We start from the raw sequence: 12,086 nt of genomic DNA, 5'->3' as shown, positions 1-12,086 counted from the left end.
CGTTAATTAATTTTTTAATATCTTTATTTTATTTTTAAAAAAATATAAATAATTTTAATTAGTCACGATGCTACTCATAAAATATTGCTGAAGTTTGTGTTGCCCAGTTGGAGACACAATCCAGTAGGGGATGATTTTTTTTTTTTTTTTGAGGTAACATGGAGGGGATGATTGGATGGCATGCTATATTAGAGCTCTTTAATATATTCAGTTTTAAAAAATAAAATAATCAAATAAAATATATGTGTGCATCGTATAGAGATATCAATTTTAGTTAATTTGTCGAACCCAATTTAATCTAAATGAGATGGATTTTATCTGGTCTAATTGATATCCAAAAAAAATTATAGATTCTAAAAAAATATTTGAAATAGACTAGGATTGAATATAAATAATGATATATCTTAATTTAAATCTTATCTTTACAATCTTAATATATATTTTTTAAAATTTTAAATAATTTTATATTATTTTTATGCATCTGATCCAAGACAGATAAGAAATTTTTATTTGTAAAACGAGTATAGATATGAACCAATTCAATCCACGTCTGATCTGTCATCCCAACACTATATAGATTTCAAGCTTGAAGGTATGCACAGTAAATTGTTCCTCATAAAATTTAATCATTATATATATTATTTTTATCTATATGTTTCGTTATTGCAGTGCTCGGGTTTTCAATTTTAGACTTGTATTATTACATTTTGAACACCAAATAAATATCCTTATTCTAATTTCAAATAACGACATCATATATGTACATAAAAGCAAATTAAGGCGGAAAATTCCCCCGCCACGGAGACACCCATCGCCTCCCACGTACCACGACCTTTTACCACTTTCTTCGTCCCTCCGGTGAAAGAGACGTCCAAAGGGCCAAGAAAGCAGTGGAGAGAAAGAAGGGCCGAAAGAAAGGCGTTTCTTTTCTCGTCACAGGCTACTTTTCAACTACTCCTCCCTCAGTATTCCACTAATCTCATTATTATTGTTATAATTATATTCTCATCATCCTTAAACAATACTTAATCAGTACACGTACAGTAAAAAATATATATATATATTTCTTTTCTTGTAGTCTCCAGCCAGGGTTTTAATTGAAAAAAGGGTTTGTTTTCACTTTATTTATTTATTTTTTTCCACCGGAGGGCTGCTCCATTTCTTTAATGGCGGATGGGTGCCAGGGTTCGTGGAATCTCAAAGGGAGGGCAGAGTACAGTTCACGTCCCGGTCAGCCGCTCACCGCGTTTCCGCGTTGATCCCAATTCCCATCCGTCACCCATCTCTGCTTCTTGGCGTCGGCAGTATCGCTTTCTTGTACCAGATCTGAGGCCTGGGTCCCTGGGGATGAGAGATCGGAGGGCGTGAATCTCGAGGAGGAAGGGAGAGATGGCGGCGGCGGCGGAGGGGAGGCGGCGACACCAGCAGCAGCACGATCTGGTGCCGCTGGCAGCGCTGATGAAGCGGGAACTGAAGAGCGAGAAGATGGAGAGGCCGTGCATCCGGTATGGCTGCGCCGCGCAGTCCAAGAAAGGGGAGGACTACTTCCTCATGAAGACCGACTGCCAACGCCTACCCGGAAACCCCTCCTCCACCTTCTGCGTCTTCGCTGTGAGCTTTCTTTTGTTCTTTTTCCCCTCACCCTCTCTCTCATTGCTTGGCTTTAACACATTGATCTGCTCTTTTCCAGCGTTTTCGCACAATTCTGATGGTTGTCTACATGGTTGCTTGATAAGTGAATTCGCGTGGTTTTGATCTTTTCAGTTGCTTGCTTTGCGAACTTTGACTTCTATCTTGATCTTCTATTAAGTTATTCAATGATACTTGGGAAAAGGGTGCCGATTTTGGTGAAATTTAATGTTCGTTTATCTAATTATAGAAAGGGGAAATGAATGCATTGCTTGGTAAAGATTTAATAGACCTCTGGAAGAAAGATTTTCTTGGATTACAGTAGTGAGCAGCCTGATCTGGGAGTCGCATAGAGCTTTTTTTTGGGAAAAAATGATTTATTGTATCCTCTTTGCTTCTAAAAGTTATGATGATCTTTAGAATCCTTCAAGCAAACTCTATTTATTTTTGTTGCCATCAATACCATGCAGTTTTTCATAAGAAGAATGATTTGGGGAACTGAGATGATTTTCTTTTTTTTAGGTCTTTGATGGCCACAATGGGAATGCTGCAGCAATATATACAAGGGATAACCTGCTGAATCATGTATTGAGTGCGATACCTCGTGGGCTTAGCCGGGAAGAGTGGCTTCAAGCTTTGCCTCGCGCGCTAGTTGCTGGGTTTGTCAAGGCCGACAAAGAATTTCAGAGCAGAGGCATGCCCGCTAATTTTTTCTCTTGCTTCTTCAGGATATTATTCTGTTGAAGATTTGGCCTATGTCTGGATGAACTAATATAGGTGCAATTGATACATGATATCTACCAGGACAAACTTCTGGTACCACTGCCACATTTGTGATAATTGATGGGTGGACCATCACTGTTGCTTCTGTTGGAGACTCTCGTTGTATTTTAGATGCCCAGAGCGGCGTGGTTTCTCTGTTGACCGTGGATCACAGGCTTGAAGAGAATGTGGAAGAGTGGGTACCTAGTCTTCTATCTTTTATATTATTCTGCTAAAATCTTTGCCTTTTCTGCTTAAATTAACAATGATGTGCAGGAGGGAGCGTGTGACTGCAAGTGGAGGTGAAGTAGGAAGGCTCAGCATCGTGGGTGGTGCTGAGGTGGGATTACATCCTGTGCTGCTTTTCATTAATTTAAATGAACTGACATGGATGATGAAAACGTTTTAGGTAATTTTCTACAACATTAGATGAAGCAAAGTTCATCGATTTCTTTCCTTCCTTTCAGATAGGTCCCCTCCGATGTTGGCCAGGGGGTCTATGCCTATCGAGGTCTATTGGAGATATGGATGTTGGAGAATTTATTGTTCCAGTACCTTATGTCAAACAGGTCAAGGTATGGTACCAATTTTTTCTAAGGGTTATTCTTGGACAACCTTGATAATTTACTTCCATCAGTTCTAATATTCTTCATTTTTGACTTAATGTTCTTTATGGGTACACCAGCTATCGAATGCTGGGGGAAGACTTATAATTGCTTCAGATGGCATTTGGGATGCCCTACCCTCTGAAATGGCTGCAAATTCTTGCCGTGGTTTGCCTGCTGAGCTTGCTGCCAGACAAGTTGTGAAGGTGAATAATTAGTTACAGTGGCCTTTTCAGTTTTTTTTGTTGTCATTTGCAAGTTGTGTCACTGTCCTGGTTCAGTTTTTAGGCAATGCATTTTATATAGTTCTATTGATGCATTAGTGTTGGATTTGATTGCTGTTGATGACATAGATGTAGATAATCCAGCTAATTGTATGGTAAAGCATCCTCATCACATTTGACTGGCGAATATTCAGGAAGCTCTGAGGACAAGGGGGCTGAAAGACGACACAACCTGCATCGTTGTTGACATAATTCCTCCTGATCATTCAGTCCCACCTCCATCCCCACCAAAAAAGATGAACAAATTTAAGTCTCTCATTTTCAGGAAAAGGTCAAAGGATTCCGCTAGTAAACTGGCAAAGAAATTGTCCGCTGTGGGTATTGTAGAAGAACTGTTTGAAGAAGGTTCAGCAATGCTTGCAGAAAGGTCAATGTTATCATAAATTTTTTCTGTTCTTAGATAACAAAATCATTTTTGGTTTGTTATTGTATATTTGGTACTGGTATAATCTTCCCCCTTTTTATTCTGATGCGACTTGTTAGTTGGAAATACAAGTTCAATGCTAGGACTGTAAAATTCATATTCTTCCTTGCTTAGAGCTTGCGATGTATATACCTGATTCTGATAACATGTATGGGCATGAGTGGTTTGCCTCCCCTTTTTTTTTCCCATTTTCTTGGTATCCATAACCAGATATGGTAGCTTTGTTGTTTCATTTCTAAAGCTATGTTTCGCATTTTGTTAATATGTACAAACATTCATTGCCATGATTTTTAGAGGACTTCTGGTTAAGGTATTCTGAATAATTTGATAGGCTTTTACTAAGGGTTTCTAAGTCGTATATTACTCATCTTTTCATGCTTGTTGCCACCTGATTCTGTGCTTTAATTGATGAATCACTTCTATCTAATCTTGTCTGTCTGTGCTTTATTTTGTAATGATAGATGAGCTGGCTTGCAACATGAGGATCCAATGTCATGATGACATCTTGAAAAAAAGGGTGGTTTGAATCACAAAATGGCATTTTGGCATTGTATCAACTTCTTTAAATGCCTTTTAGCAAAGTACTAGTCTATCTATGTATGCTTTATTGGCCACTTTATATGGCTTTAGGAAATCCTGATTGCTGATCTCTTGTCCAGTTGGCTGGGATGTCTTGTATGGTCCTTTTGTCCACATTTTATCAGAAAAAGTGAAAGATAAAAAAATGGAAAAAATTTGAAGCACTTCTATCGAAGTGATTTGGAAGAAATCCTTCATCATGTCGCAGGTGTTGCTGATAAATTGTGATAAACGCATGTTCCTTTTTGTCACATGTTTATATGTTCCAGTCGATCTGATCAGATTTTGTTTCATATGACCTTAGCATGACCTGATTTTGATTTTAGTTTAGAACCTGGCTTCAAACTCGACTTGTTGTCTTGGTTCGAAAGTGGGTCTGCCCCTGTTATGTTTGGATAAGTTTGAATTATATGAAATATATCCTGAATTTGAAGTAATTGGTAGGTTAGATCTTGTCACTTTTGTGGGCAGTTTGTGTTTTCCAATGCTTATCTAAATGTAACTTTGCAGACCTTTTAGGTTAAAGCTTAGGATTTTGATGTGGTTTGGATGGAGGGTTGAGTTGGTGGGGTGTCACTATAAATCATTCTAATTATAATCCAAGTATCATGATGCACAATAAAAATAAATGAAGATATATATGGTTAAAGGGTTATGATAGTGATTGCTTGCAGGGTAGTTAGTTTATCCATTGCCACTCTGCCTTTTTATCTGAGGTGAAGATGGAATCCTACTTATCATACTAATTGCAACTATATTTTTAAAAAATTATAAATCTTCGCCCCTCCCTAGCAATCAGGGTAGTTACTTTATCCGTTGCCACTCTGCCTTTTTATCTGAGGTTAAGATGGAATCCTACTTATCATACCAATTGCAACTATATTTTTAAAAAATTATAAATCTTCGCCCCTCCCTGACAACTCAGAATAGAGGTGGAAGTGGGCCATGAAATGGTAGAGGAGCTAAGTTAGTTGGGCCACACAATGGGAAGGGAATCAAGTATTGAATTCCAAATAGTATTGGAGGTTAAACTTGGTAGAAAGTATCTGCATTCAAATCTTCACTTTGCTATTATCATTGCTTTTTTCCCCTGAAATTTAATAGGGCAGTAAAATAGAAATATTGAGGAAGGCCAAAAGCAATAAGGGGGGAGAGAGGTGGGGAGGGAGAGAGGAGGAGGAGATACGCCCACAATCTACAAGGGTTGGATGCTATAGAGAGCGAGAGATTAGTATGCGTGAGAGAGAAATTGGCAAGTTGGTCGATGACCTGAAAAATGGATGGATTAGGTGGGCTGTAGAAAGACTGCCTGGGTGGAAGATAAGGATAAGTGGCGAGTGCTTGACAGTATTTTCGCTAAAAAAATGGCAAATAGTATTCCACAAAATGAAAACTTCTATTTTAAATAAAGAAAGATATAATAATCTTTTGTGAAGTACTTTATATAACTTTTGAAGCTTTTCTCTTTCTCCTTTGAGTTGGGAGGGGGGCAGGGGGTTTGCAAGTTTGAAGTTAAATTCTGGTTAAATGGAGGAGATTAGATCTTGGAATGGCCTTTTCTATCATTTTCCAGTCGTTGGGGGTCCGAATGGACAAGTGTTGGTGGCCGGTCACTTACCACACCATAAGGAACAAAAGGAGAGGAAGTTGGCTGTTTTGGCTAAGAAGCATTTAACTCCTCTTTGGTGCCTAAAAAGCAGGAAAGGAAGAAAAGAAAGAAGGAAAGAAGAGGAAAGAAGAAAACAATCATTATATAAATCGAGACTGAAACTTTTGTTCCACCGCTCACCCTTCCACTTGTCTTTTCATCCAATGGTCATGCAAAATTAGGCAAGTTAGAAATTGGTTATGGGTGTGAACACACAAGGTAGTAAGGGTATGTTTGGTTCGTGATCAGAATCAAAATCAGAATGAATTAGAATGGGAATCAAATTGGTCATATTCTCCGATGTGTTTGGTTCATGATTGGAAATGGAATCAAAATCGGAATGGGACATTCCCATCCCCACTCTGAAATTGGAATGGTAATGCGACTCCCCTCAATCAAATAGCTGGAATGGGAGTCACTCATTCCCATTTTCATTCTAGAGCCCAATTCCTTCCAACCAAACATGCCCTAAGTGTTAACCAAGGGGAATGAGGAGAGTGGAGTTGTGGACTAAAACTGGATCTTTGCCATGAAGAAAAGAGAACAAAAGAAAGAAGTAAAGGTGAAAAAAGCAAAAAAAGAAGGAACTATGGCAGAAGCAGGTCAGACAGACCATCTGTCAACTCTTTCGTGTTTGACTGTCAAAGGCAATATATTTTCTTCCTTTTCTCCACCTTAGGATTAGTCATGGGGTCCAACTATCTGTAGGATTATTTTGATATTTTATTCTTTGGAGCTTAAAAAGGAGGAATAAGGTTGTATGAACGTTTGTAGATTACGATGACCTTGAATCGAACATTTTTAGATTATGAACATTATGATGACCCTGAATTGAAGTTTCTAGATTTTCCTGTTTCTCATCCTCTTTGCTTTGATTTTTGACTGGCTATTGACATCCTTAGCGTTGTTTCTGGCTTCTGGAGCATAACAGGTTCCCTTAGTCACAGATTGATACACATAATTATCAAAATGCATTACATAGATTTGTATGGTCAACTTTGATCCCATATAACCTTCATCTGTTGGAAAAATTTCTGTCAAAAATTCAATTCTTACACATTTATGTTTAATATTAGAAGGTGAATCTAACTTTAAGTGACTTCTTAGAAATTCAATTAAGTGTTTTGAAAATAGGACGTAAAAATTAGTTGAGATTTGATGTTAAGATCTATGCTCTATTATATCTCTGTAGTCATTATACGCCTTTGCATTTTTGGTGATCTTAAGAAAATTTCTGTTTGATAATGAATTATATCATGAAACATATATTATTTGCTCATTTTAAAACTCAAGTTGTTTCATATTCATTTTATTTGATAATTGTGTTATTCTTAGTTCCTTTTCTCTTCTGCCTCTTTTTGAGGAGAACTTGCAAACATGTTGAATTTGAGAATGTCCTCCACATAGTTGGAGGTGCTTATACCATGTAATTTGATGTGTATAGTTATAAAATCTTATATTTACACAAAAAATCTTCTTTTTTATTGTTCTATTGGTGTCTTATATGTAATTGTTAATGCTAGTCTGAGAATTATTTTATGTGGAATTTTTAAGTTACTAATAGCAGTGGTCTTTATGGAGGCTTTATCTCATTAAGGGGCCAAAGTTGCTAAAGACCAATGACAATTGACTAAGTTTTGCCGAAATCACCAATTTATTGCTGTCTGTTACACCATTGGTTTTAAAGCTGGAGATATGCCTATGCACCTTTTATATTAATTTATCTAGGTTTTACTTTGTCCTACACAGTAGATTTTGAGTATTCCACATAAAAAGTCCGCTCAGCTTAAATAAGTTCCACTAACTTAACAATTGCAATAGCATAAGATAAATTTAGCAACACTTTTCCCTGGGGATCTCTTGTAGGAAAAGGGTAAGTGTTCGCTAAAACCTTTTCAGAGATCTGATAAACAGCCTGTAGCAGTCCCCACAATTAGTCAACCATTAATCAGAACAAAGGATTCATAATCACATTTAACTCTTATTAATTATGGAGTTTAAGGATACTGAGGAAGTGAAGGTTTTAGAACAATCCAAGATCGAATCAAGTCTAAAAAGTGGTGTACAATGCTGAAAAAAAAGAGAAGGATTTTAAATACAAAAACATATTTCAGATGCTTTCCGTCATTTTTTGGTTGAAACCAATTAAAACTGACTGAAACCAGTTGGTTTTGGCTGTAAGTGACTGAAATTGGCCAAAACCATAAATTAACTGATGATTTTGTCTGAGTCTTGACTGAAACAGATCCATGTTGGCCAAAACTTCAAACCTTGATTATAACTAATTTGCAGGGGCAAGAACCTCAAGGCAGCCTTTGGTGCATTTATAGAAAAGATTTAATTTTTTGGAATTCTCTTTTCTATGGTTATTCAGTTCTTACTGCCTTTCTATTGGTCTATATACTCATCAGAATATTATTTTAATGCTTTTTGTTCTCGACAAATATAAAGTCACCTCATATGGCACTATCATAAAAACTAGGTTAACAAAAGTATGTGCACATCATTCTTATCATTTACACCAGTTCTTTGTGATACGATCACCTTTCGTTCTTGATATTTGTACCAGTCCATGATAAAATCACCAAGACTTGTTTTTTTGATGGCAAAGAATCAAATATTCTAGAAAATGTACTTGAGTGGATGCGCCGATGCTGATTAGTATTGTATGAAACTTGACAGCTCATACTAAAAGATAATTAATGGTCTGTCTAGAAGTTCATTGTAAGTTGCACTTCAATGTGGTCAAGGCAAAAATGTAAGTTGATTTAGTTGAATTCGGAATTATTTGGATAGATAGATGCTTTAAAAAGACAGACAAGCATTAGAAAGCTCATAAATGGCTAAGGGTAGAGTATCAACTATCTAGAGTGATTCTTTCACTGAAATTAGAAGGTTTACATTATTTTGTATCCAATCTTTGGGTTTGGTTTTGGTTTTCAAATGATATTAATGTGGTTGGCAATCTATGTAATATCTCTACATTTGGCAATTTCGACCAAAAAACAACATTTTTTTAAAAGGTAAAACTTAAGAGAAAATTTGGGGTAAAAAGATGTCAATTTAAGGTATATTGTATTGTCTAGGACTCTTGAGTAAGTCTTTTTGGTGGTTTTCTACTGAAACAATATATGTATTTTTGAATAGGGTGCAATCGAACTGAGCCGAGTCGAGTAGTAGGAAGCTCAAACTCGATTCAACTCAAAATACTCAAACTCGAAACTCAACTCAAGATTGACTGAGCCTTAATATTCCAAGCTCAAACTTGGCTCAATGAAAAATAGGCAAAATTCGAGATTGACGCAACTCAACTCAACTCGACTCGACTTGAATATCAATCGAGCCATACTCGAGCTTGAGTTCGAGCTTGAAATTGAGCCTTCTACTAATAATATATATGTTATAAATAAAAATAATATTATTAAAAATATATATAAATTCGAGTAGGCTCGTGAGCTTTCGAGCCAAGTATGTTGCTACTCGAGCTTGACTTGAAAAACTATTCGAGCTATTCAAGTTCGATAGGAATTGAGTTAAATCGTGCTTCAGCTCAAGTCGAGCTTGAGTAGCTTGCAATCTGTTCGACTTGTTTGCATTTTATTTTTGAACATGAGATCCAAATAGATATGCATCTACTTGAGGTTTTTGGATGTAAAAAAGTAATTTATCAAGTACCAAGCAATTAGGATTTAAGAGTGCAATAAATCATTTGATTATTTAGTGACAAAATAATGCATGAGAATTGATAAATCGAGCTCTGGGCTTGCCAAGTCTGTCAAATTATTGAGTTTCTTCGGAATCTAATAGCCTGATGGTTCCAAATTTTCATAGAACTTATGGATTTTGAACCTAGTTATTAGGAACTGCTTCTCAAAGTTGGTATAGATAAAGAAATGACAAGGATTAGCATCAATTGCCCGTATGTACAATAAGCTTGGGCCATGAATAAGTCTCTGACCAAACAAATCTCTGGAAAACCATGGTTACTTTCAGATTACTTGCAGCTGAAACCGAAAGTTTCGGTTTCGGTTTCGGTTTTGGATTTGGATTTTTCAGCTGAAGCTTCCAATCATGTTTCTGTTTACAACATGATCCATAGCAAACATGTTGCTTCTTGTTATAGTTGTTTCACATCATCACATGGTCTAAGGCCTTCTTCATTTGTCAGTATTTTGATTCTTGGTACATTCGATGTGTTTCTGTTTGTACTTTCTTGCTATGACTGCCCGTTGAAGTGTAATTGAACCAGTAATATCCAGCAGCAGTAATATGAATACAGGGCAGCCCCTAATTGGTTGCCTCAGGATATTTTGTAGCTGGTTTTTCTCTTCAGTCAGCGTCTGCAATTTTTTTTTTTTTAAGGTTACAGATTTTAAGCTGATTTTATTGCACGATCATGTATTCATTGCATCTCAGTATTTTTCAATGCTGAAGGTATTCTTCTCAAATTTCAGGCTAGGGAATGACTCATCAGGAGGGCAAACAACGTCAGGCCTGTTCACATGCGCTATCTGCCAGGCTGACCTTGCTCCTAGCGAGGGCATATCCGTGCATGCTGGTTCGCTCTTTTCCACCAGCTCAAAGCCATGGGAAGGCCCCTTCCTATGTGCTGATTGCCGCAACAAAAAGGATGCAATGGAAGGAAAACGCCCAAGTGGAGTGAAAGTGCTGTAACTTCTCTTCCTTCCCCTCGCATTGTCCCCATTCAATTATTTTGTTCTTTGAATTCAATTTGCTGCCAATTTTTGTGGGCTGCGTGATTGTTTGACATTGGGGATGAAGTAGGCACCCATGTATGTAATATCTGTAAAAGGAACGTGATTCGAGTGATGATTTATGTTATTTGAAGTTGATTTTCCCTTCTAACAAATTGCTATACTAGCTGGCAAGTTACTTATATTGGCAATGGGTATGTTTACCCGTATTTTATCGGCAGGGCCGGTGCAAATTTTTCTTCATTAGATGTATTATATTTGTTTTTATATTAGTTTATCATGATTTGTTGTTCGCGTCCTTCATAGCAAGGAATAAACTATTGTTATTTGTGATTCAGAAAAATTTTGTTGTTAAAGTGATGTTGATAACATTGTATTTCCTGCTCCATGCTTAATCTGTCCCGCCGGGTAACTTTGTGTCAAATGAAATGCGTCTCAACCTGGTTCTCAATTGCAGTGGGTGAATTAAGTTGGCCACTTTAAAAGAAGAGGCTTACGATAGCAGAAACCACTATGATGTTAGAGGTGATTCTTTTAGTTTTGATGAGTCTGTGGGCTTCATGGTCCTTTCCCACTGCTTTTTCTGTGAAAAAAATGAAAATTGCAAGAAGCTGGAAGATCAGATTGCTCTTAACTCTTTTAGAGTTCTTTGAAGGGTAGATTTGATCTGGTCGCTGTAATAATGCGCAGACCCGCTCTCAAACTCCGATTTGATTATTGGATTTGATCAACAGCTATACCTGTGCGCATCCACAACACGTGATTACACTCAACATTCTTGGCAGACTCGACGTATGTTACAGGGTTTTTTTTTTTTTTTATAAAGAAAATTCTGTCTTCTGTTCTAGAAACATATTTTAGAGCTTTCTGCCAATGAATTAGTGAGTGGCAAATGACTTTATGTGCAATGAAAAGGAAGGATAAAAGCCCAAGTTTATGATGCAATGGTTATTTTCTTTTCGATCGGACCATTGAATCCCTAAATCAACGGACAAAAAATTAATCTATACTAATAGAAACCACCGCTTTCAAATCTTATTGAATCAATCATAATTATCCAAACCCTCTTTTGAAATGGAGGGGGCTCGACCCCATTATAATTTACCCACTAGTATGCAGCATGTGCTCCGCAGCGAGGTTTACTTGAAATTAAAAAAATTAAAATATTTTATCAATATGTTGATTTTTTTTTGTACAATGTAATGTATGATATTTTTATTAACTAATGAATTTGTATTCATATTAATTTTTATCTTCGATAATCATTTTATTTAAATTAAAACTATCAACATAAAAAAAAATTATAAAATATTATTGAATTGAGAAGGTTCTCTAATAAAACAAGAATCAAAATAATTGAAAAAATAAGTGATAATATTTAAAATTAAATTACCTCTACCATAATATTTTTATCTTTATTCCATCATTTTGAATTCATGT

At 36.4% G+C, this 12,086-nt stretch overlaps 1 protein-coding gene across 1 annotated transcript; it reads left to right on the top strand.

Annotated features, from left to right (window-relative positions):
- Positions 1-1,096: 1,096 nt before the first annotated feature.
- Positions 1,097-10,968, top strand: LOC105045534 (probable protein phosphatase 2C 15). Its single transcript, XM_010923849.4, has 8 exons — positions 1,097-1,611; positions 2,152-2,323; positions 2,434-2,587; positions 2,668-2,731; positions 2,859-2,966; positions 3,077-3,202; positions 3,415-3,647; positions 10,386-10,968. The coding sequence occupies exons 1-8, from the start codon at positions 1,390-1,392 to the stop codon at positions 10,603-10,605; spliced, it is 1,299 nt and encodes a 432-aa protein (XP_010922151.1). The 5' UTR covers positions 1,097-1,389; the 3' UTR covers positions 10,606-10,968.
- Positions 10,969-12,086: the final 1,118 nt, after the last annotated feature.

The sequence above is a fragment of the Elaeis guineensis genome, chromosome 2 (assembly GCF_000442705.2).
Source record: "Elaeis guineensis isolate ETL-2024a chromosome 2, EG11, whole genome shotgun sequence".
In the NCBI taxonomy this organism is placed as follows: domain Eukaryota; kingdom Viridiplantae; phylum Streptophyta; class Magnoliopsida; order Arecales; family Arecaceae; genus Elaeis; species Elaeis guineensis.
Note: the sequence above shows the minus strand (reverse complement) of the source record. Positions and strands in the feature narration are given on the sequence as shown.

Coding starts and splice junctions, on each gene's coding strand:
- LOC105045534 (XM_010923849.4), top strand. CDS start 1,390: ATGGCGGCGGCGGCGGAGGGGAGGCGGCGACACCAGCAGCAGCACGAT. Junction 2,732..2,858: donor GCATCGTGGGTGGTGCTGAG/GTGGGATTACAT, acceptor CCTTCCTTTCAG/ATAGGTCCCCTCCGATGTTG. Junction 3,203..3,414: donor CTGCCAGACAAGTTGTGAAG/GTGAATAATTAG, acceptor GCGAATATTCAG/GAAGCTCTGAGGACAAGGGG.